Source organism: Heteronotia binoei, chromosome 8 (assembly GCF_032191835.1).
Source record: "Heteronotia binoei isolate CCM8104 ecotype False Entrance Well chromosome 8, APGP_CSIRO_Hbin_v1, whole genome shotgun sequence".
Taxonomy (NCBI): Eukaryota; Metazoa; Chordata; class Lepidosauria; order Squamata; family Gekkonidae; genus Heteronotia; species Heteronotia binoei.
This window is the reverse complement of record NC_083230.1, coordinates 37,249,748-37,274,935: the sequence shown is the minus strand read 5'-3', so window position 1 is coordinate 37,274,935 and position 25,188 is coordinate 37,249,748. Positions and strand designations below refer to the sequence as shown.

At 39.5% G+C, this 25,188-nt stretch overlaps 1 protein-coding gene across 24 annotated transcripts in view; it reads right to left on the bottom strand.

The window, feature by feature from the left end:
* Window positions 1-12,506, bottom strand: part of NRCAM (neuronal cell adhesion molecule) — a 116,627-nt gene extending 104,121 nt beyond the window's left edge. For 22 of the 24 annotated variants that reach the window (XR_009555732.1, XR_009555733.1, XM_060244902.1 and 19 more), the window contains exons 1-4: window positions 12,305-12,502; window positions 7,181-7,286; window positions 4,604-4,809; window positions 266-388 (exon numbers count right to left, since the gene is read on the bottom strand). Coding sequence is in view for 22 of the 24 variants with exons in the window: in XM_060244902.1 (XP_060100885.1) it covers window positions 266-388; window positions 4,604-4,809; window positions 7,181-7,286; window positions 12,305-12,410 (541 nt within the window). In the remaining 2 variants the exon portion in view is untranslated. Of the gene's footprint in view, window positions 1-265; window positions 389-4,603; window positions 4,810-7,180; window positions 7,287-9,731; window positions 9,759-12,304 lie in introns of those variants that run through there. The other 2 variants (XM_060244923.1, XM_060244907.1) reach the window with 2 other exon arrangements.
* Between the last annotated feature and the right edge of the window lie 12,682 nt (window positions 12,507-25,188).

Below are 25,188 nucleotides of genomic sequence, written 5' to 3'. Positions count from 1 at the left end.
CCTGTGAAAACTGGCAAATAACAGAAAGCTATTACCATGCATACCTATTTGCATGTTAATAGCTTTCTGATATTTGCTAGCTTTCATTTGAGTAGTGTCATGGCAGGAGAAAGAAATGTGAAGGTATAACTATGTGCCTTTATGTGGAGGTATAACTATAACAAAGGCATTTCAGGCACAGCTAGAAAGGGTTATCCAAACACAAATCAAATGAAATAATATGACTTTTGTTTCAGTTCTTTATGGATTTTAAACATAAACTTACAGTTATCCATCCAAAATATTATAGGTGGAGGTAATCCCACTGGAGGTCTACAGGGGAGTATTACATATTGGCCTTCAATAACTCTTACTGGAACTAGGGTTTCCTTAGTCCACAAGGGGGACCCTGTAGAAAAATAAAAAATAAGTGGCAGTGCTCAAAAAGTAAACACCAGGAAAAAATTGAACAATGTGTACTAGAAAAACTGCTATCATGAAATTTATCACTCTTTAGCATGAACATATTTCAAGTAGCAGTATTTTCTAGGGGAAGTTAGAAGAAGTGTATACTATGTTAATAATTTAGTTTTCAAATGCTAATTAAAATAAAGGGATTCTTGAACTTTCCTAAAAATGCGTAGAACAGTATCTTGGATAATGTAATTTTGGATAATGCAGAAAACCAAAGCAATGAAAAACTAGTTTAAAAAGAGAAAGGATAATGAATTCCTAATAAGACACCGCAGGAACAGGCAGGAACAAAAACTGGAGATGGATTGGGAAACAAATTTAGGATGCTATACTCTTACATTCTACTTGTTTTAATGCAGCTTACTACTATGAACAGAACATCAGCCCAGGTGTTTTCAACATATGTAGTTCAATGCCTACATGACAAGTAAGCTCAGCTTTGATACAACGTCATATGGTGTCATAATTTAGAACATTCTGTTGAAACAGCTATTGCTATAACCCATCAACAGCACTTCAGAGAACATATTAGAGATGAAACCGTCAGGCACTGTTCATGTGTAATAATTCTTAGCTTGTTGTTGCATAAATGAGTCCAGGGTATCCTGGCTCATGTCTTTCCTTCTCCCTTGCTAAACTAAGTTGATGAAATACTTCTAGATTTATGTCAAAGCATAGTTCGTTATTATGTCCAAATGGCCATTGTTTGTTTTGTTTTCTCCAAACCAGGATTCCAGATGCTAGACTGATCTTGGTTTGAAATCTTGGTTGGACAGGAAGCAGAAAACCATATTTTGTGCTTCAGAAGTAAAGAAAAGGCATGAGTGGATGAGCGAAGATAAAAGTGGGAAGGAATACACAATCCAGAGGATTCTCCATGTTCAGGGCTGGTGCTGGGGGTTCTGCAGCCCCATGCAGAGCCCTGCCCCAGACTTCCAGTGAAGGGGGAGGAATGGCAGTGGGCTGCTTGCAGCTTGGCTCTGAGTGTGCTCGCCACCCGCCAACCTAATTCAGCCTTCCCAGATGGGCTGAGTGCAGCTGTGGTGGCAGCAGGTGTGCTTGGAGCCTGGCTCCAGGCACGCCCGATGCCACACTGACCCCACCCAGCCTTTCTGGGACCCAGGAAGCCTGGGTGGGGTTCGGACACCCTGCTCCTTGGGAAGGCTGTGCAGGTTCAGGGCAGCAGCGGCATGCTCAAAGCCAGGCTCCAAGCACGCTCGCTGCTGAAGTGCTCCACTGACCCCGCTCAGCCTTCCTGGTGCCTGGGAAGACTGGGTGGGATGGGAGGTGGTTGCCTTCACATCCCCCGACTTTGTGTTACAGACCCAGGGAATGCGAAAGCGGCTGGGAGGTGCCTGCGCACTGTGGTCCTCAGAGCCTGCCAGGAGTGTGCTGCGCAGGCACTGCCCACTTTCATGAAAGCGGCAAAAGTGGCCAGGTGGCATGTGCACACCATGGATCTGTTGGATTTATATACATGATGTTTCTATATGACTGTCTCTATTGAAGGGCCTGCATTTCTCTAGCAAAGAGAAATCTAGGGCAGTCATCGACCGAGGGTGGACCTATTGGCGAAAGCACATCTGGAATTGATATTCTGTTATACAACTAGAGAAACTGGCATAAACAAGTCTGTTCTCAAAACATCTGGAAGTGATCGGTTGTGTAATAGTGAAGATCTGGTAAACAAGTCTATTAATTTCATTGAGGAAGAGACCTTTGGCAATGCCCTTGTATGGAGAATGGGTCCGGCATGGAGAAATATTGCCAAACAGCCTGGATCCTATGGAATAATGTATGGGTGTTTGTCTATACCCTGTTGGAGGGATGATGAGAAGGATAAGAGGCCGAAATGATTTCTTATAGGGAGTTTCTCCAGGGAATTACCCAATGCCATAATGAAATAAGACAAAGGAGGGGGAATGAGAGAGAGAGATTGCCAAACGGGGAAAGCCTGTCAGAATCCAAGCATAGACATAGAGAAGGGATTTTTATTAAATGGATTTGTTAGATTACCTTTATAAATATAATAGCATGGAATTTATAGATAGGGTTAGAGGACTATACTGAATCTGATGGCTAGTAAAATCATAAAGAGCAAGTGTAGTTGCTCGCATAGAATCTCTGTGGGACTTTATAGGACTCCCTGTATACACACATAACCTTTTCCCTTTTATACTTGCACATATCTACATATGGGGGGAGGGAAGACATATCTCTGAACTCCTATATGCATAAGTGTGTTGATTGGATGTTTTGTTATGTTATATATACATGGATGTATTAATTAGAATTTAGATGGGGTTTTCAAGCACCCATGGAGAATCTTTGGTCCTAGATTATCAGATGGAGATTTTCTTTTAGAGTTTATTGACCTCTCTGGTACCAATTATCAGAGTTGATATTTGGCAACAATAGGTGGTTTTCTTATGTAACAGGGGGTTTTGGTGCTTTCTAGCCAGAAGATGACAGAACCTAGCTTTCTTGTCTCTGACTGGTCAGAAGGAAGGGGTGGACACTGTGGAGAGAGGTATACATTGGGAGGAGATCTTACCAAGGAGTTAGTTAGTTAGTTAGCCAGTTAAGGGTTAAGAGTTTAAGGGAAGCCTCCTGAGAAGCAGATCCCTCCACATCTCTGCATAGTCAACCATCTGAAACCATAGGAGAGGTGAGGATGAAATACTCTTTGCTATCTATGCAATGGCTTTGTTTGTATTAAATGTAATAGGTTAGAGAGCCTGAGTATAGGAAAGGTTACAGCCATGTAACTATGGACCATGGACTTATGTAGCCATGGACCCATGTAGCTATGTAATCATGTAACCTTGGGATCATATATCATCCCTAATCTTGTTAAATGCATGTATTGACTAAGATTTAAATAAATTCTCCATATATTTCAGAGCTTGAAGTCTGGTGTCCTTTTTCCTGAGTGGTGTTCTCCCCAGAGTATTTGAATAAAGACCCTCTTTTGGTATATAGGGGTAGACCCTGTATATTTTATCTGTTAACACTTCCCGGGTGGGCTAAGTGCAGCTGTGGTGGCAGCAGGTGCGCTTGGAGCCTGGCTCCAGGTATGCCCGATGCCACACTGACCCCACCCTACCCAGCATTTCTGGGACCCAGGAAGCCTGGGTGGGGTTTGGACACCCTGCTCAGCCTTCCTGAGTCTTGGGAAGGCTGAGCAGGTTCAGGGCAGCAGCAGGCATGCTCAAAGCCAGGCTCCAAGCACGCTCGCTGCTGAGGTGCTCCGCTGACCCCGCTCAGCCTTCCTGGTGCCTAGGAAGACTGGGTGGGCTGGGAGGTGCCTGCCTTCGCATCCCCCGAGTCTGTGCTACAGACCTGGGGAATGCAAAAGCAGCTGAGAGGCGCCTGCACACTGTGGTCCTCAGAGCCTGTCATGCTCTGAGGAGTGTGCTGCGCAGGCACTACCCACTTTGCACATCATGGATCTTGCTTTCCTCTGGGAAGGCAGGCTCCAAGAAGCATACATGTCACGTGTGGGGAGAGGGGGCAGCTGGCAGCGCTCCATAGGTCAGGTGGCACCTGAGGCGGCCACTTCCTTGGCCTATTCCCACATGCCCGCCAGTCATGTCCATGTTCATTCAAATAATGGCAAGCTGTGGTTTGTAAGTATGTCTTAACCAAATATGATTGTCTAAAAGAAATGTTTTAGGTCAACAATCAACTTTGCTACAAGACCGTCTCACTGACACAGCTTTCAGTTTTTTTTCCAGTCTACACTACACACTTGATCTTAACCAAAAGGCTGAGAAACCTAAATCTAAGAATATAGATTTTGCAGTATCTAATTTTTTAATGTAGAAATGCCAAAGAATCAAAACATCTCTCTCTAATTGTGACGCTTTATACAATACCCAGCTTTAAACATAGTAGGAAAAAAAGAAGGGAAATACTGCATGCTTTAACTTACTAAATATTTTGGAGAAAATAAGCAGTTTTTCATGCAATACAGCACTAAGCTAAAATATCAAAAACTGTACCATTACCTTCTAACAAGATTGCTTTGATGAGTAAAAAGATATCTTTTTAAAAAGGAAAAAAGAAGACAAGTAAATAAAGAAAAAAGTAAATGACAAATAGTAATAAGAGCTTTATGTATTTTACTGATGTCAAATAGTTGACTTACTAGATGAGCGTACAACAATATTATTGGAAATTGCTGCTCCACGTTCATTTCTTGCTGTGCACTGATAAACTCCTTCATATGCTTCTGCCTTTCCTCCATTTTCTTCATTTATAATATTTATTATAAGCATTCCTGACTGCGGCTTCATTCTTACCCGTGCATCTTTATCTATGTCAAAATGAGTTCCATTACGTGTCCATGAGAAGCTATTAATTAAACAAATATGTTTATTTTGAAAAGAACACTCCTTGAACAAAACCAATCTCAGTAATATCAACATGAATGTAATATGTCACTAGGAAATACACTTGCTCTGCTCTAAACTAAGCATAGTTCAACCTTCTTAGGGAAATGAAGATTTTCCATTATCTACATTAGTAGGGAATACTGCCTGCTTGCACAGTTTTTCATGGGGGCAATGAAAACCCTATGCATGTGCAGAAATCATGACTACAGCTATTGCCTGGGAACACTTCTGAGAAGAGTAAAATCTTGCTAATCTCAAGGTTGCTAGTTTCTAAGCGGATATTTTTATTTCTAGTTTGTATAGAATAAACTAACTCTCTAACAAGCTCTACATATTCTACATACAGATGCACACTTCTCAGTTAGAACGCATATTGTTAACATTGCATCAGTAATTCCATTATGAACTCCTTTGTTAACCTGCCTGTCAAAATTTGCTCTAGGCTAAACTGTGTCATATCAAAACTCCACAGGAAACCATGTTCTCTTAATTGCTTTCCCTATTTTTTAAAACTATTGAAGTGGGAAGGATTCGTAGTTTGTATCAGATTGCTAGTTCCTATATCTGACATTCACTAATAAGAATGCTATCCTTTTTTTGTTTACTGTACCTAATAACACTAAATAATCTGTAGGTTATCTACTATGACTAGGGTTCAAGCATCCTATCATCAAAACACAAACAAATAGTGCTTCCTCATATGTATCGGAGAGGGGTATATTTTCTCCCTCACATCTGATGAGGTGCACTCTAGAGCAGCTTGATCTCAAGGGGCTTTTCAAGGGGCTACCACTGGAATGCGGGAAACTGAAAAACACTACGCATAAGTAACAATGCCATGGTCAGTGCTTTCAATTCCATCTATTGTGGGTACAGGGATTTTTTAGAAGTCTGTCTAATGCTTACTAGAGGTCTTAACTTTGAAACGAACTTAGTAATGATAAGAATTTACACATTACTTCTGAGGTGTTCAAAGTACTTTATGCAGATCACCTTGTAGCCCTGAGTTGGAAAGATGTCAAATCATTTTATGGCTTTGGAAATGGACTTTTTAGTGTGCAAATCAGCCATTTAGCTGCAGCACTCCAGAAACTTATAAGATATGTATTGTGGCTCAACTCCTTTGCTTTGCATCTGAAATGATGTGTAGACCCTTTGATATATATTTTATAGCTGTTCTGGTTTTAAACTGTTATTGTATACTGCTAACGAGATTTTATTTGTGTATTTTATTTATGGCTGCTTTTGTTTTAAAGTGTTGTTGTGTACTTCTGACCTAATTTTGTATACTACGGGCCCAATTTCGCTTGCTAACCATTTTGTGCTTTTTGGAAAAATGTTCAACAAACAAACTAAACATCAGTCTTTAAAAAGAGACCAGGAACTCCTGAATCTTTTTCTAAAGCCAGGGCCCAAACTAATCCGGGTCCTGTTTGTGGCACCATGGGGAGGGAGGAGAGCAAGGGCATCCATGTCAGGCTGGCTGGCTAGAGAGGGTGGTCCAACAGCAAGCGTGGGAAGCTGGGGCCTGCCTGACCCAGTGGTGGTCCTGTCAACAGATCTTGTATGTCCTGGGGGCAGGGGCACTCTGGCCACTACTTAGGGTCCTGAGCTGCCCCTGCTTGCTATCTTCAGCATCAGACACTGGCTCTTGTGGTGGTATCAGCATGGAGCTGGATCCATTGTCAGGAAAGCCAGTCTGTATGCCCATTTTCCTGAGTCTGGGGACCCCCTTAAGGGATTATGGCATGAGTGTCAAGTGAGTCAAGGATCAAGTGAGGGTCAGGGTCATGACCAAGGATTATCCTCACACTCAGGTGGCAAGGGAAACCACCTTGGGCTTCTGCCCTTGTGGGATCCAGAAACCTGTCATCCCAAGGTGTCCAGCAGATTATCAACTGGCAAAGGGTCAGCCAATGGACAGGATCTGGTACCCCAGGCTGTGCCAAAGCACACTACAGCTGTAAATAAAGTTGTGGCCATTTTTTCCACTTTTCTGAAAATTGTGTATGTGTTATTTCAACTGAAACTGTGTAACAGGGTTAGTAGATAATTAGAAATAGAAATGATAGGCACCTGCCTTGACCCCTCCCTTTGGCACTGGGACTGCAAAAGTCTGACAGATATTCAAGCAGCAATAAAGAATCTTCAGTATCAGATCACTAGATCTAGAAGCACAAGTTTCTTTCTTGCTGTGAAACACAGATGCAACAATCAGCAGTATATTTCCCTATTCAAACAACTTTATCAAGCTCATTTCTCAATAAGATGGATGCAGGCATTATTTTTTAAAAAGCATTAAGCCTTAGAACAATAAAATCAATACTTACCTAGGAGGTGGATTTCCTTTTGCTTCACACTGTATTGCAATGTTCTCCCTTGGGTCAATAATATAGTCTTTTGGAGACTGTTGTGTTATTGTTGGAGGCTGTGGCACTTTTTAAATTAAATATAATTTAAAAGAGAAGGAAAAAAACTATTACAAATGAACTTGCACCAAAGTAGCCAATACAACATGAAAACAATGAACTGCCAAATACCACTCCATGTCTACTGTACAACTCTCCAAGCCAAGGTTCTCGTTATAAGCATTCTGTTGTTAATTGTCAATTCGTTTGGAATGGCATGCAAATTTATAATAACAAAAAGAATAATAGTTCTATATCAAAATGTTTTATCATAAACTGGACTGCATGCACACACTGGTAGATATATTGCAATATTGTTATACTATAGAAACTGTTCACAACTGGATTGTTTTGTCCACGAGTGACTGGCATAGTGCAGCAATATTGTAGCCAGAATTTTGATGAGTTTGTGGTCTCCTAATGCACCACTGAATTTGTTATCACAAACAGAGTTCCAATATGAACTATAAAAGCATTCAGCACTCATGGGGAATGAGGACTGCTGGTTAATTAAATGTGCCAGACACATAAACTTAGTGCTCTGCCCTGGACACAACTCAGAGGAATCTGCAATATGCCATTGAAAACACCATGGTGACAGCCCTCACATCTGGCAGAACCCTTCACTTCCCCTGAGCCACAGAACCATTCTATACAGCACACGGACAATCAGGTCAGCTGCCCAGGACCCCTTTGGCAGAGCTGGCTGCTGACAGCTCAGGACAGGCTTAGAGGGAAGGAAGTATCTGAGGATTATGTTAGCTGGCAGCACCAGCTGTCAGAAACATAGCGATGGCCAGAGGCACTAAAATGGAAGCAAGGCATGCATGATTGAGATGAAGTACCTAAGATGAAGACCTTAATTGATAGGCTGGATAGCTTGGGAAGAGACAGTTCTTCAGGTACCCTAATCCCAGCCCATATTGGCAAGCAAGTGCCAGCACTTTGCATTCACTCCAGTAACACAGAGGTAGCTGATACAAATCTCTCGGCACATGAGTGGCACAATACTAGTATCCTGTCCCTGAAAGCAATCCAGTTGCTACATTGTAGATTGATTCACGTGTCTTTGAGAATGGCTTCAAGTAAAGTACATTGCAGTAGAATAATTTAGATGTGATCAGAATGTGGGTCACCAAAGCCCAATTACACTTTTTTAAAGGATGGCTATAACTAGCATATAAACCAAAACTGATGAAAGGTACTATGCAACATAGATCTGTGCTTCTAGCAGAACCACTTCCTGTGTTATAAAACTGCTCTTTTGTTGTCTAGGATATATATATTTTTAAGTTCGAAAGTGCATAAAATACATGCTTTGTTCCTTTACCCTGTGGGGGAGAAGCCCTACATGAGCAAAATCCTGTAATACTACCTGTATTCCCAGTTCTTATACAAGAAGAGAGATAACAGGATGGAAGAAAGAAGAACAGAAAGTAAGAATTTCACCCTGCTGCCTGGTCTAATACCTCCAAATAGGTGAAAGAATAAGAGTACATTTAAGTCAAATGAATCTTGTATCTGGTGAAGGAATGCGATGGGATTGTGAAAGAGTCACTATATTGGAAGGGAATTGTTTGTTGGCATAGTGGATACTTGAGGGTGGATAAATGTATGTATAGGTCTGAAAACACAAATTAAGACTGCATGCCTGGAAATCACAAAAACCACAGAAAAAGGTTAGCAAAACACACTATGCTGTGTACAAATGCTTATTTCTCTAGACCAACAGGAATGAAGTTTTGATTATGGATACTGCAACACCAGGTCTCATCCAGATTAACTGTAAAATGAATGAAAGGTGCACAGGAAAATGCTTCTCGACTCCATTTTCCCAGCTGCAACCATTTATCTTTATTCCAATTGAGTAGGGGAATTTGTTAAAGTGACATCAAGCAGCTACTAAGAGTCAATTCCCCTTATTAAAAGAAGTTTACAAACATTCCTAAAATGTTTGACCCTACTGAGAAAGAGTGATACCCCCCCCCCCACACACACAGAGGCTAATGGGCACTTCTGTAAATATGGCAAGTGGTAAACAAAAATGTAAAGATAAACAAACAAATAAAAACCCATTCTGAAATTACCTCCATATAATCTACATGATGTCATCTCCAATATTGGCTTCAAATAATCATCTGTACACAGCATTATAATAGGGTTGCCAACTACAGGCTGGGAACTAACTGGAGACTGTGGAGTTAGAACCTGAGGAGGACACAGTTTGGGGAGCGGAGGGACTTCAATAGGGTATAATGTCATAGAGTTCGTCTTCCAAAGCAGCCATTTCTCCGGATTAATGAATCTCTGAGACCTTGAGATCAGCTGTAAACCCAGGGGACCTCCAGCTACCACCTGGAGGTTGGCAACCCCAAGTCAGCACATTACTGTACAAAAGACATAGCATTTGGTTTTCACACTCAATCCACACAGTGGAATTTTCATTAGTATTAACTTTTTGGGCAGAACTTACATTCATCAAGAAGTTTTGCTTTTTCCCCCCCCATCAGATTCAGCAGGTGAATTGCAATTATGGATTAAAGAAAATTATTTGTTAGTATGAAGTAAAAGTGAAATCTTGAAAAATATATCAACTGCATTAAATACCAATAATCTGCATTTTCTAAACAACTTGCATTCATATACTAGATATACTGAAATAATTCTGTTAATGTGTCAAGAGTTGGTGTCACTTATGAAAAGTGTGGAAGGAACACTTATCATATGCTGACTTTTCAAGTACAAGCATTACATGTCAGTCTGACCTATAAAGAACATTTAATATTGATAATGGAAGTCCTGAGGAGGTGGAGAATAGAATTAATGAAATGCAATGTTTTCACACTAGATTCAAAATCAAGGCTTTTGGGTAGAAAAAGCCCAGCATATTAGGCCGCACCCCAGATGCCAAGCCAGCCGGAACTGCATTCCTGTGCATTCCTGCTAAAAAAAACCCTGGTCAAAATTAATATATTCACATATGGAAAATCAACTAACCATCTAAGACTGTGCTGAATATGGCCCAATATGGGTCAATTCTGTTCCAAGACATTGAAGATGTATAGTTTTTAGCTATACCGTTACATCATTGCCAAACTATTTACTCTGAGTATTTCGACTATTTAGAATAAATCTACTAATTTCAACTATAGTGTTTGTAATTTATGCTACGTAAAAATTGTAGATTTATTTTATTTCCTTTTTTTGTTTGTTTTATAGATCTTATGACTAGGGGGTGGGGGGGTGGGCGGGGAACCCATCATGAATTACTAATTCATTTGCTTCTGGAGATATAAACTGATTCTGAAGTTCAAAGAAGGAATTTACATACAAAAAAAATGAAATTGCCAGTACAATAAAATCTCCCTTTCCTCTGCAACTAATTCTGCTCCAGAAAATGCAAGCCACTACTCAATCCAAAATGTAGTTTACTTTTCTCTGGGTTACATGTTTGTGTGGTATCCTCAGAAATGATCTCCTCCTTATTTCTATACCCACACAACAGGCAGTTTTGTTAAACCTGTGCAGTGATGTTAATTTCTTTCAGGATATGAGCAACTAAATATTACCTAAAAATTAAGATATTAGATTTTGCATTACATAAGCCTGGGCTACTATTTAACTTAAAAATTAATATTTATCTAAAATTACTGTTGCATCCCAACTCCTATTTACTAAGCTTTGTAAAACAATCTTTCTTCTTTTTCCTCCATGAGGAAACTTTTAAACAATATGCCATGCAGTTTAGAAGACCACAAAAAGAAGGGAAATATATGAAATTGAATCCCTGCTACACACCTGGCTTCCACAAATAGCTTCTAAGAGCTAGGACTTTGGGTAGAATTTTATTGAGGACTAATACTACTTGTATGTTTGCATGCCTCCCATGTACTCAGTTTGTACATTCGTAGACAATTTCTTGCAAAGTCATAATAGAGGCCAAGTTAGAGGTGACAGCAGCATAATCATGTTGTTTAAAAGCAGGTCTGCCATAATCACATAAATAAATAAGGCATGTAAGAAAGAAGAATTGAGCAAATTCTATCCAGCTCTTTGCCCTCTCATAGCCTCTTTCCTCAAGGGCTTTGACCAAAGTGCTAAGCCAGACTGCAGGGAGATAAACCATGGACAGGGAAGGGTTTGGCATCCCCCATCAATGATACTTGTTCCAAAAAATGTGGAATTCCACCCCCAGATTTATACACGATTGAAGGGCTCAGGTTGCCAAAAAATGCATTTGTCACCTTCATATGTAGTATAACCTTAAATCTATAACGCTCAGTGGGTCATAGGGACCACAATACCTAAGTTTTATTGTACCTACACAAGCTCCCAATTAACTTTTAGATCCAATTAATGTGCTGGTATTGACCATTAAAGCCCTATTCAGCTTGGGGCTAGCATACCTTAAGGTATCCCCGCTCCCAAATTAATCTACCCAACCACTATGGTCACCTTCATGAGTCCTGCTTTAGGTGCCAACACAAGAGGGGGTCTTCTTGGTCTTGGTGACATAACTATGAAATCTCTTCTTTGGGGATGTTCATCTGTCCCCCTCTATTATTGTCTTCCACCAGCAGGTGAAGACTTTTCTGTATTGCTTGGTGCTCCCTTCCTGTCTGCTTTTGTTACTGTTGTTGTTGCATTGATATTCTGTTTTATATACACATATTTTAAAAGCTGGCTTTAATGTTATTGATTGTTTGCTGCCTAGAGGGCCCTAAAACAACATAAAAATAAATTGAAAGAATAAAATGTTTTAAATTAATAAAATAAATAATGCTGTTTTCTCCAAGAAGACTAACTCTGTAAAAGGTTATCTCTGAAAGTCCTATGGCCAAGGGAAGTGGGAATATGGGTCTATACTAAGTCTATACTAAGAAGCAGTTTTCTAAAAACATACATTTTCTTTTATAGTGTGATTTTAATTTGTCAAGATTTTTTTTCTGGTAACCATTTTAAGTCATTTGGTCCTATTGTTATTTATTTATACCCATACTCTTAGACAGGTACAGTTTCTTTAAGCTACAAAATGTTAATACTTACGATCAGGAGGTACTTCCAATGCAATAATAATTTGGCATAAAAAGAAAACCAAGGGAATCCTGCTTGCATAGATATTGTTCCTTTCCATCCTTATTCCAAAACTCATTATGAAACTTGCACTGAAATTAATGCAAGCTCAAATTTTCCTTCTTATTATCAAAAGAGATATTTGGAAGCAGTTGTGTGAATACCGTTGTGCAATCTGGAAAAGAAGTAATGCCAAATAGTAACTGAATGCTATAGTGACTAGGAACAGACAATCATACTACTATGATCCTTATATTACAACTTCTTCACACATTATAAACCAGAATTCACCTGATACCTGCATGTAAATTGTACTGTGCAATAACTGTACACTTGGATTTCCCCCTACATGGACAACTGCTGGGTAGTCTGCTATAAATCTGGAGCAGGGGTACCACAGAGCTGTAATGAACAGGAAGTTCCATTTTTAGTCCTATGCATCTCCAGTTGCTGCATGTTGACATTATTATTATTAAATTCAATTTAATGAATGTACATAATTAACACAACACATACATAAATATAAAACCAATAAAAACAAATAAGCTAAAAACAAATTATAAACCCCGATAATGTCCTACTAATATTTTTCTGGTCCAGATTGCCAGAAGTTTTAATTTTATATTAATCCCTACACAAAAATGCCTTCTTTTAAAATAAAAATATTTTTATTTACATACACAAAACAAATGCCAACAACAAAGCATAATACAACAAAAGCAGCTGATAATGACATATCCAGTGTAAGAAATGATACCATCATGTTATGGTGATGCTCCAACCAAAAAAGCAGAACAAAGATTATATAAACCAGTACAAGAAAAAAACATGAATGGATAAAATGGAAGAAAAGGGGAGGAGGGTGCTTCCATCCAAATTGGCTGAGACTTTTCATAATTTTCATTAATTCAATTTCTGAGAAATAGTATCCTCTAATATGACTATTCAATGCCTTATTCTAATTTTCAGGTAAAGGTGTTCATGCATTAAATAAAATTCTTTAATGAGCTATAGTCTGAAAATTTGCATTAAATAAATTATATAACTTTTCCAAATTATTTTAAATCCTATTTTCCTTAATTTAGCATGCTACCTACCCTTTAACATTCTTCCAACATTGAGCAATAACTATACTAGTTTCTGCTAAAAGAAAGTTGATAAGTGTTTTATGTTTGCTTTGGGTGTTTTCATAGATAAACAAGTTAAGCAATAGTTCAATAGTAGGTTTTATTTGTTCCCAGGTTATTTTAGCAATCTCTCCAAATACTATAACTGAACAAGACTACCAAACATGAATATCCCTAGTTCACTGCAACCTCTCCAACATCCCTAGATCACTGCAAGATCCCTAGTTCATTGCAACCTCTCCAACAATTTTTACTATCTGTTTTCATTGTGGGTTAGCCTAATTGGAGTGAAATACCACCTTTGAAACACTTTCAATGCATGCTCTTCTAAACCTCTTGAAATTCATTTGAAATGAAAGTGTTGAAGTATTTGTTCTCAGTCCTTATCATTAAATTTAGTATTCAGTTCTATTTCCCAATTCTTTTTAATCATCTGCACAGAAGTTTGTCTCTGGTTTAATAATATCCTATATATTTTAGTAATTAATTTCCCCTCTTTCATATCTATATTTTGAATTAATAGTTCAAATTCAGTTAATGGTCTGTTTATTTAATTTTTTTTCTTTTAGAGGAAACTTAAAATTTGATATTTCAGCAGCCATTTAGTTCCTTCAGGAATCCTTACTTCAATCCAGAGTTGAGTACTAGACAGCCAGTTTGGTGTAGTGATTAAGAGCACGGACTCTAATCTGGGAGAATATGATTCCCCACTCCTGCACATGCACCTGCTGAGTGACTTTGAGTCAGTCACAACTTCTCTCAGAGCTGTTCTCACAAGAGCAGTTTTCAAATGAGCTCCCTCAGCCCCACCTACCTCACAGGGTGTCTGTTATGGGGAGGGGAAAGGAAAGGATATTGCAAACCACTTTGAGACTCCAAGTGAAGGGTGGGGTATAAATCCAGTCTCTTCTCTTCCTCTTCTATTATTTAAAAGTGTAATATCTGTGTCCATTAATGTTTTTTTATTAAGAACAAATCAAATGTTTTTTGATTAAGAAAAGAATCATATTTTCCCCCCTGGAACAGATTTTGGATGGTACTGAATGGCAGTAAGTGCAGAAATCCCTGGGTATAATACTCTTTTTCATTTCCTCCATACCAAAACAGGACTACAGAGGGTTGAAAGCAGGTTCAACTTTTTTTTTTTTAACAAAAGACACTATCATATAATAAGTGAAATCCATCCATCTCTTTGAAATTAAATCTCTTAACTCTAGCCAACCTATTTCCTTGGAGAAGGACAAATAGGGGATTAAATGTCTCAATTAATATGCATAATAATAAAGGGAAATATTTGGAATACTCCACTTGTAGTGGGATTACTTATGTACATTTCACTGTACCTTCAGTAACCCAAACCCAAAGAATTTTCAGAAGGCTAATACATATACACTAATAAGTTTCAAGACCTTCATATATCTATATGAATCAAATTAAACACACACACAAACATATATATGTTGAATATTAGAGGAATTAAATGTTGCAAAAAAGAACATCTTAATTTATTATCCAAAGACTCCAAAAGTAAGATGAAAAGCTAAGGGGAGATTGGGCATTCTTGTTTGGTATGACAATTAATATTTACTAAGCTGGAAAGTGGCGTTCAGCATTTCCCTGGTCAAGTAAAAACAGGCCATAAGAACTAAACGTTGAGGCAAGTCTTTGTAAAAATGAGTTAATTTATGCATGAATATCTTCTAACGCTATAGTCATATTTAAAGAATCCCTAAATTTAGGGGCCAGCAAGGGAATGTCCATTGAGAGACAATATTAATTAATCTCTGAAGACTGAATCTGATTTTCTCTATAGAGATTATTATAAAACTCCACAAAGAATCCAAAGTATCATTTGGTTTATTAAACATATCCCAGTTTCCCTGGCTGAACTATACTGATTTTGTTTGCTAACAGTTTAGAACACATTTCTTCAAATTCATAATACTTTTGTTTAGCATACCATAATCTCAATGTTGTTATTAATATCTATTAAATATAACCAATTTTTCACTCGAATATTGTTTTTTTCTAGGGGATCCTGACCTTTTATATATTCCTGTTAACCTACCAATTTCAGCTCCTATATCATTAATTTTTTTTCTTCTTCAAGTATTGATAAATTCTGAATACAGGACCCCCTCACCACCATATTTATTGTTTCCCAATGAAGAGTGGGTGATGCAGAAAATGTTGAGACAATGTGTGACTGCAATTAAAAAGGCCAACACCATGCTGGGAATTATTAGGAAGAGAATTGAAAAGAAAACAGTCAGTATCATAATGCCTCTGTATAAATCCATGCTGTATCCTCATTTGGAGTACTGTGTACAATTCTGGTCACCACACCTCATAAAAAGATATTATTGCATTGGAAAGGGTCCAGAAAAGGGCAACTAGAATGATTAAAGAGTTGGAACACTTTCCCTATGGTTAAGAACTTGGGGCTCTTTAGCTTGGAGAAACGTTGACTGAGAGATGACATGATAGAGGTTTACAAAATTATGCACGGGATAGAGAACGTAGAGAAAGACCTACGTTTCTCTCTTTCTCACAATACAAGAACTTGTGGACACTCAATGAAATTGCTGAGCAGTCGGAAGTACTTCTTCATCCAAAGGGTGATTAACACGTGGAATTCACTGCCACAGGAGGTGGTGGTGGCTACAAGCATAGCCAGCTTCAAGAGGGGATTGGATAAACATATGGAGCAGATGTCCATCAGTGGCTATTAGCCACAGCATATTGTTGGAACTCTCTGACTGGGGCAGTGATGCCCTGTATTCTTGGTGCTTGGGAGGGGGGTGGGAACAGTGGGATGGCTTTTAGTGTCCTGGCACCCCTAGTGGACCTCCTGATGGCACTTGGATTTTTTTGGCCACTATGTGACAGAGTGTTGGACTGGATGGGCCATAAGTGGGTCATCCCCCCCACCATTTTATCCTTAGGTTAGGGTGGAAGAAAAAAACCTGTAAAGTCAAATGGACTTTTGAAACTAGGACCAATTTCGCACTAGGCTTGTTCTGGGTGGAGAGCTCTTTTGCTCCTGGCGTTTCTCTCGGTTTCCGTACAAGCTGCCCTGGAGCTGCGAGCTGGTGCACTGCTTTTCCACAGCAAATGAGATCCTCTTACAAGTGGTTTCTGCTTGCCGTGGAAAAGTGGCACACCAACTCACAGCTCCGGGGCAGCTTGTGCAAAAACCAAGAGAAACACTGGAGGCAAAAGGGTTCTCCACCTGGAACACACCCTAGTGCAAAATCAGTCCAGGTCTCTCCCAGTCCTGATCTAACACTAACTACATCGTACTTACCCTCATACATAATATACACAGTTCACAAGTAGCACAACCAAAATTCCATTCAGATAGCTTAATCTGCGGGACATAGCTTTTGAAAGTATGCTTTGCATCTATTATTTTAGTAATCCTTAAATCACCCCTATAAAGCCAGTCACTATTTTTATCTTCTTATTGCAGATATGCAGCTGAGGCTGAAACACAACGGCTTGCAGCTGTTTAGGCATATGTAATCCACAAACTATGAAGAAGAATCTTGGACTATACAGCTGTATGTTTCCTTGGTAACCGTCAAGCATCTAACTCACTGAGCATCTCTATTCACATTACCTGTTTCGATTCACAAAATGATCTGAATAAAAATCTACTCATATCTTGTTATTTTAATAAATACCAAGACATGTTGCTATGTGATCTAATAAAAATATGAAAGAAAATATGAATGCTGAACTTGCAACACTTAGGTATTAAGTATCATTTTTTATTTATTTATTTATATTTTGACTTATATCCCGCCCTTCCCACCGAAGTGGCTCAGGGCGGCTTACAACACAATAAACTCACATAAATTCAGCTTTATAAACTCATAAAAATCATGCTTTATAAACATAAATACTGGAATACTTCTGCTATTTTCCTAAATGGATTCAGCACATTCAGGATGAACACTGACAACTAAAAACAATAAAGAATTCAGCTTCTGCCAAACAAAGTAGTTTTATACACTTTTAGATAAAGTCATCATTCTCTCAATACAGATCCTTTATAACAGCATTGCCTTTTAAATGACAACTAGGGGTGCACATTTGGCTGTCTGTGGCAACCCACCCCCCCTCCAAAAAAAAAAAAAAACCTTACCAGTATTTTCCAGGTATTTTGAAATCAAATACAGATCAGAGAATCTGACCCCTACTAGTATAGCTAATCCCAAATAAAGTCAATTTTTCCCTGGCTTTTGGGGGAATATATTTGGCTATACCAAATAGCTGATGGTGGAGATGTTTAAAGGGTTACCAAGTTAACTTTCAGTTTATTCCTCTAGGATGCTTTCCTACCTTTTGTTCTGGTTTCCATAGCAACAGAGGGTGAGGGGAGGCATCTCTGCCATCCAAATGCAAAAGCACCTTAGGGGGAGCTGTAATGCCTTTTGCAAATGGCATTGCACTACTGGTTTGCAACTTGCAAGGTTGTTGGCTTCAACTGTGAATTCCAACTAAGTAAGAACCTCCCCCCATTTCTCAAGGAACAGGAGAGAGGGACAGGTAGCAATTTGGCAAATAAGATTTCAGGTTAGGGGGAACATATGTTTAACCAATCACAGAAATTTTGAAATTCTTCTGGGCAAGGGCAAAGAGCATAAAAGCAAGGGTCTGGCTGAGCTGGACTCCATTGCTGAGAGAGGTCTGGAGAGTGTGCACTGGCTTTGCATTCAGCTGCTGCTTTAAGTCTGACTCCTGCTGTCTGAGAGACCCCGCTCTGGCCTTTGCATCAGATCCTGCCTGCCTGCCAGGAGAATAGTGAAGACAGCAACTGGTTTGACTGAAGAACATTTAAAAAAAAAAGTTTTCTTATATTACTGTTAGTTGTTCTTTGGGCTTGGTGGGTGGTAGGTTATGGGGGGGGGTGAGGTCAAAGGCCTCAGGACTTTTTTCAGTTCCCTTTGGTTAAGTTTTAGTTCCTATTATTGTTGTAGTTAATGTTATTATTGTTATTTCAATTTAATTGCTAGTGTCAGGCTCTGGGCAATTTACAACAGTAGATAAAATACAGTCATATAAACACAATAAAATCAGTTAACTAAGATAAAATTATAAACCCCAATGGCATCCTATTAACATTCTTCTATTCCAGATTTCCAGACGCTGCATTGGGGGACCCTATAGAGGTGGAAGCTTGCAGATTGGAGTTTTTGGCTTGCAGGCTGGAGTTTTTTGTTACTTGTTTCGGCCTAATGGCTGTGTTTGGGGGTGAGGCCAAGGGCTTCAGACATTTGTTGTTGTCATTCCCTTTCTGCAGTTTTTAGGGGGGTGGGGTAGATTTCAGGTGGGAGCACCTGCATTTCTGTAAAGGAAATCAGGCTTATTCCAACAGAATCTAATCAGTAGAATTTTAATAAAGAGCCTAAACTCATGCCCTCTGATGAAAATGCAGAGTGAGTGGGATTTTTCCTTTGCAGGTGACATTGTCAGCTCACATCACTCATGCCTGCCTCCCTGGATAGTAGAGCAGTTGGTCTTCCTGAAGGTCATCTTTCTTAAACACTTAGAGATACCAAGTAACACTGTAAAAAACAGTTTCTTTCGTGGGAGAAAGTTCCACTACAGAGAAGATGCAGTCCTTTTGCACATAAAGTCCACGTTCACAACAAGTCTTTGCACTTTTCCAAATACTCTGTGTGGAATCCAACAATTCTCTTGGTGCCAAAGGAAAAATAAACTTCTGGAATAGAAGTGTTCCTTACGTGTCAGTCGACTTCAGACCATGTTTCGCATTAGAATGCTTTTTCAAAAGCCTTACTGTTCTGTAATATTCACAATTTGACATCAAGCAAAAAATCTTATTGTATTTTTTATTGCTGAAATAGCTTCTTCCAAATGGCCATTACCTTGGAGAGAGAATCCTTAAGAGACTGGTGAGCTGAAGTTGAATTTTGCAATAGAAAATAAGAATTTTGGCTTTTGGAAGAAGTTATTATAAATGTGAGACCTTCAGCTAGCGATCACGTGAAGGACAACTATACCCTTCAAAGCTGACCTTGATCATATGGACTCCTATTACTCCACTGAAGAATGGACTTATGTCTTATAACTGATTGATTAAGGAGATTTTTGGACCCATATACTCTACTTGTCTTTGGTGCTGTGCCGATGATTGTCACTTGTATTTATGTATATGAATTGTTGATGCTTATACTTATGAAATTGTTTATTTTTTGAATTTTGAGTATTATTTTAAAGGTGAAAGCAGCTGGGTGGGGCATTGGCGTGGCTTCTCTGAGCCTGGCTTCCCATGTGAGGGAAGCTGAGCTCAGAGAGGAACGCCCCCCTCCCCGGCTGTTCTTGCTTTAAAGGTGAAAGCATCTGAGTGGCATGGCTTCTCTGAGCCTGGCTTCCCTAAGAGGAAAATGCCTTCCCAAAGGCAAAAGTGGGGGCGTGGGGCATGCCTGCGCTCTTGAGATGGGAGGTAGGCTCCAAAAAGCGCAAGCATGCTCTGGTCCACTGCTGTAAGCAGCGGTGCTGGACGTGTGCTCTTCTTCAGGTAATAAACATAATCTCTGGGTTAAGCTTTCCTCTTAAGCATGTTGACTACTCGTGTTTTGCGGTCACTTGTTTGCCCCTTTCCCCAGTCCGTGGCTTAACACACTGGCCTTTTCAGCTCTCCAAAGCTTCTATTGTCCTCTTGGTTATCCACAAATGAGGAATATTCACATTGAGAGTTTGCTAGAGATCCTGAATGCATTTAGGCAAAGTTGACACTCTCTATTTATACAAACGGTGAAATCACTGCTCCCAAGCGGTGTGATCACTTTTACATCTCTCACCAAGTCTTGGGTATTACTTAGGACCAAATAAAGACCAACAATAAAAATTTCTTCAAATATATTAGAAGCAGGAAACCAGCCAGGGAAGCAGTGGGGCCCTTGGATGACCAAAGGTAAAAGGATTACTGAAGGAGGATACGGAAATGGCCGAAAAGCTGAATGCATTTTTTGCCTCCGTCTTCACTATGGAAGATGAGAAGTGTTTGCCTGCTCCAGAACCACTTATTTTGGAAGGGGTGTTGAAAGACCTGAGTCAGATCGAGGTGACAAGAGAGGAGGTCCTACAACTGATTGACGAATTAAAAACTAATAAGTCACCAGGTCCGGATGGCATACATCCAAGAGTTCTGAAAGAACTCAAAGGTGAACTTGTGGATCTTCTGACAAAAATATGTAATCTTTCATTGAAATCTGCCTCCGTTCCTGAGGACTGGAAGGTAGCAAATGTCACCCCCATCTTTAAAAAGGGTTCCAGAGGAGATCCGGAAAATTACAGGCCAGTCAGTCTGACTTCAATACCAGGAAAGTTGGTAGAAACCATTATCAAGGACAGAATGAGTAGGCACATTGATGAACATGGGTTATTGAGGAAGACTCAGCATGGGTTCTATAAGGGAAGATCTTGCCTCACTAACCTGTTACATTTCTTTGAGGGGGTGAACAAACATGTGTACAAAGGAGACCCAATAGATGTTGTTTACCTTGACTTCCAGAAAGTTTTTGATAAAGTTCCTCATCAAAGGCTCATTAGAAAGCTGAAGAGTCATGGAGTATATATATAATTTTTTTGGCCACTGTGTGACACAGAGTGTTGGACTGGTTGGGCCACTGGCCTGATCCAACATGGCTTCTCTTATGTTCTTAAGTTGTGCTGGCAGCTCTGTTCTTTAAAAGAGGTGAGACATGCAGTTTGTCCCCTTCCACCTCCACGCTGTAGCCCTCTTACCCACATACTATTTTCCATGGAAGTATTGCAACCTTGGGGATCAACCTTTCTAAAATTATATGGAGCTGCAGGGCAGAAGTGCTTTCTGATAATGGATCACTATATCCAACCCTATACTTGTATGTTTAATGTGGCTAAGAAACAAATTTAGCACATTCAAAAAAGAAATATTTTTCTTTCTTGCCTTGTCTGTGGTCACTACCAAGTTTACTTCAGAACATGGGAGCATACAGAGCAGAGTCTGGAGAATAACAGAGTTGTCGCACTGGTTTGTATGCATGCAAGTAAGTGATCTCTTAGATCTTACAGGTTTAAAGATGATCACTGGAGTTTTAAACTCTGTACAGAAGCAAACACTATTTTATTTGCAACATTTATTTGTTGCCTTTCCATCCAAATAGGGTCTCCAAGGAGGGAAACATTAACACATTTCAATATTAAAACAACATTTAAAATAAAGTATTCATGAGATAAACAATTCAGCAAAAACATATAAGCACATATACACACAAAATCCAATAAGGGAGGAGGGCCAATAAAAGTTACAGATGATATGTCAATACAACAAAAAGGATCCAACCCATGCTCTATGTTTTTCTCCAAAGAAAGTACTTTCACAGAAACAGTAGTCTGAATTTAAATATTTAAAATATACCAATGCTTCATACTGCAAAAGAGCAAATATAAATGTTTCTAGGGCAAACTGAACTTTGACTTTTATGTTGGATATTGTTTGACAAATTAGTATTGAAAAGTTTTAAATCCAGCTGAAACCACTGATGCTTCAAAAATCCTTTAACAAATATTTCTAACAAAATTTTTTAAATTTTAACAAGGCTCCATATGCAATTCAGTATAAAGTTGACAGAATTTCCCATGCATTTTAATATCACAATTTTTAAGGAGGTGTACAATTTATTACAGTATTGTCTTGAGTTTTCTTTTTTTATAGCCTCTATTGTCTTGAGTTTTCTTTTTTTATAGCCTCTATTAAATCCTGCTCATTGGTCCTCTTAATAAACTTTAGTTAATTAAATATGTGCATATTTCCAACCTTTAATAACATATTTATTTTCAATATAAGTTTTGACACTAGAAGCCTATAATCTTTCAAAATATTTGTACTGATTCAACACATTTTGGTAATATTCCACAAACCATTGACTATACTGACAGATGAACAGACGTCTGTATTTCATAACTGCGTGATCAAATGTGTTCCCTGGATCGCACTTCTTGCAAGTTAAACTGCAAAGAATTCACTTCAAAATTATAAGAGCAAGAGCCAGAAAAACAACATGAATTGTCATCATTTTGAAAACTGGACAGCATCACCATTTGAATGTCTATTCTTTTGTCATTCTAGCACTGACAGTACACTATCCATTCTTTCAGCAGGCTTTAGAAACTACTGATAGTCATCAACATTCTATGAAGCAACAAAGCACTACGCTATTACTGGACCATGTAAAATACAAAAGGACTCTCAGCTACTGCAAAATAGAGTTACTGATCCCAGATAGATGACATTACTGAGTAAAGTTAATATATGGATCTGCTTAGACTTAGAAACCCTATAATGGTGCACAAACCTCACCACAAACACATTCACTTCCATGTGGAAAACATGTGTTCTCATCATCATAGCACTGCTTTCTCTGAATACCATTATCTTTACAAGTGATATATCATGACACAAAAAGCATAAAAAATCCCTTTCAATTCTCAATGGGTAACAGTCAAGACTTCAGAACGTGTGTACTGATTATTTTTCATCATGATATGTCCTGCCAGCATTACCATTCCCTGCTATATCTAATAGAAAACATTATCTTGCTTGTTTTGATTAATTTATGTTTATATGACGTCCTTCTTTTAAGAGCTTATTTATCATCTAATCTCATCCAGATTTGATGACTGCTGACCAAGCCTCCACCAGTTTAACTCTCCTGCTTTAGTAAAAATCACTTTATTAATCAGGTTTCAGAGGCAGGCACCAGTTTATTCATAGCTTAAATGTATTCTAATTTAAAAATGAGATGTTTTCTACAAAGATGCCAGTATTTTTTTTCGGGGGGGGGGGGGGCGGATAAATGAATTAAATTAAGGGTCATGGAGCTGGAATCCAGGAACCATGAAGATTCATGCAGAATGGATCTTTCTCAGGCCCGCAGCCAGGAATTTTTAAGTTTGGGACATTTAAATTTGGGGGGGGGGCACTAATTTAATTAAAGAATGGAGCATGGCCCACTGTGCCAAGCTAGCAGCAAGCACGTGCCTGCTTGAGTAGAGACTGTCACAGAGACAGGAGTGACTCAATGCCCAGGATCTCACTGAGGACGCAGAGGTGCAGCTGGCAGTCAGTATCCTTGGCCAGCTCCACAGGAGTAGCTCCAGAGACCATGACAAGTTAGGAAAGCCCAATGAGTAAGGGAGGGTGACAAGAGGGGGCATGGTGAGGACCTGTTTTCAAAGCAAGGGCCACAGAAAGGTGAAGGAAGCCTTCATAAACAAAGGAACACACCTAATATTCCTCTAGAAGGAGAGCTTACAAGTACTACCATCAGGTATTCAGCAACACCACACAGTGAACAAGGAAGCAAGAAGCTAATGCTTCTCCTTCCTCAGAGCCAGGGAGGGGGCTGGGAGTAGCCACACCAACCTAGAAAATCTGGTTGCTTCTGTGCATGCCTGAAGCTCCCTCTTCAGGGCTCCTGATGGCCAAGGCAAAGAAAATAAGGTACTGCCATCTGAAGCCAGCAAAGGAAGGCACTTTCCTCTCTCTTTCTCCCTGCCTTCTCCTGGGCTGGTGAATCATTGCGGTCGTTTTCGCACTCACCTCCAGCCGGCGCGACCCCCCTCTTCACCGCGCAGGATCTGCGCGGATTTCGCACTAAATGCCGCGGAGCAGCCTTTTGTGCCGGAAACTCCCGTCGCAAAAGCCGCTCAAACGTAAATTGCCAAAAAGCAGTTTGGCGTTTGAGCGGCTTTTGCGCCGGGAGTTTCCGGCGCAAAAGGCTGCTCCGCGGCATTTAGTGCGAAATCCGCGCAGATCCTGCGCGGTGAAGAGGGGGGTCGCACCGGCTGGAGGTGAGCACGAAAACGACCTGAGTGTGCTCCAGAAAGACTTGCTAGGAAAAGGTCAAATGAAGCAAAGTTAGGGGAGGTTTTCTGATGCACAAGAAAATCAGAAAAACCATCCTCTCTCTTCTTTAATGCAGAACATCTACCAGTCAAACATCTACATCTTTGTAGAAAACATCTCATTTTTAAATTAAAATACATTTAAGCTATGAATAAACTGGGTGCCTGCCTCCCAAACCTGATTAATAACATGATTTTTACTAAAGCAGGAGAGTTAAACTGGTGGAGGCTTGGTCAGCAGTCAGCAAATCTGTATGTGACTAACAATAACAACAACATTGTTGGACAGTATGCAATGGAACTTCCCCCCCTTCCCTGCTGCCACACTGCTGCCCCACTGAGCCCTCTGAAAAGTTTCTTGTGAGGATCAGCAGACTGTTAGAAAAAGCACGGAGAGGCAAAGTAGAGGTCTGCCATGGGATGGTGTAATTGAAGGAAAGGCCATCCTCTCTTCAGCAAATGGAAATGCAGTTCCATCAGATAAGCTAGTTAGCTGGATACACACCAATGACAGTTCAGAATTGGTTAATTAACATAAAGTAGCTATTGTCTTGTTAAATATTTCAGACATACTTACTACTCTGTGCAAGTAGTATTTTAATTTTTGCACTTTCCAATATGATTACAATCTTTGTGACTTAAATGCCCTTTCACTCATAGTGTCCAATCACACACACATACACACACGTTGATAGGAATCTAAACCACAAATCAACAATGAACAGAAAATACATAGCATATGAAGGCACACTGGCCACACGGTCAGACTGACTGGCCTGTAATTTCCTGGATCTCCTCTGGAACCTT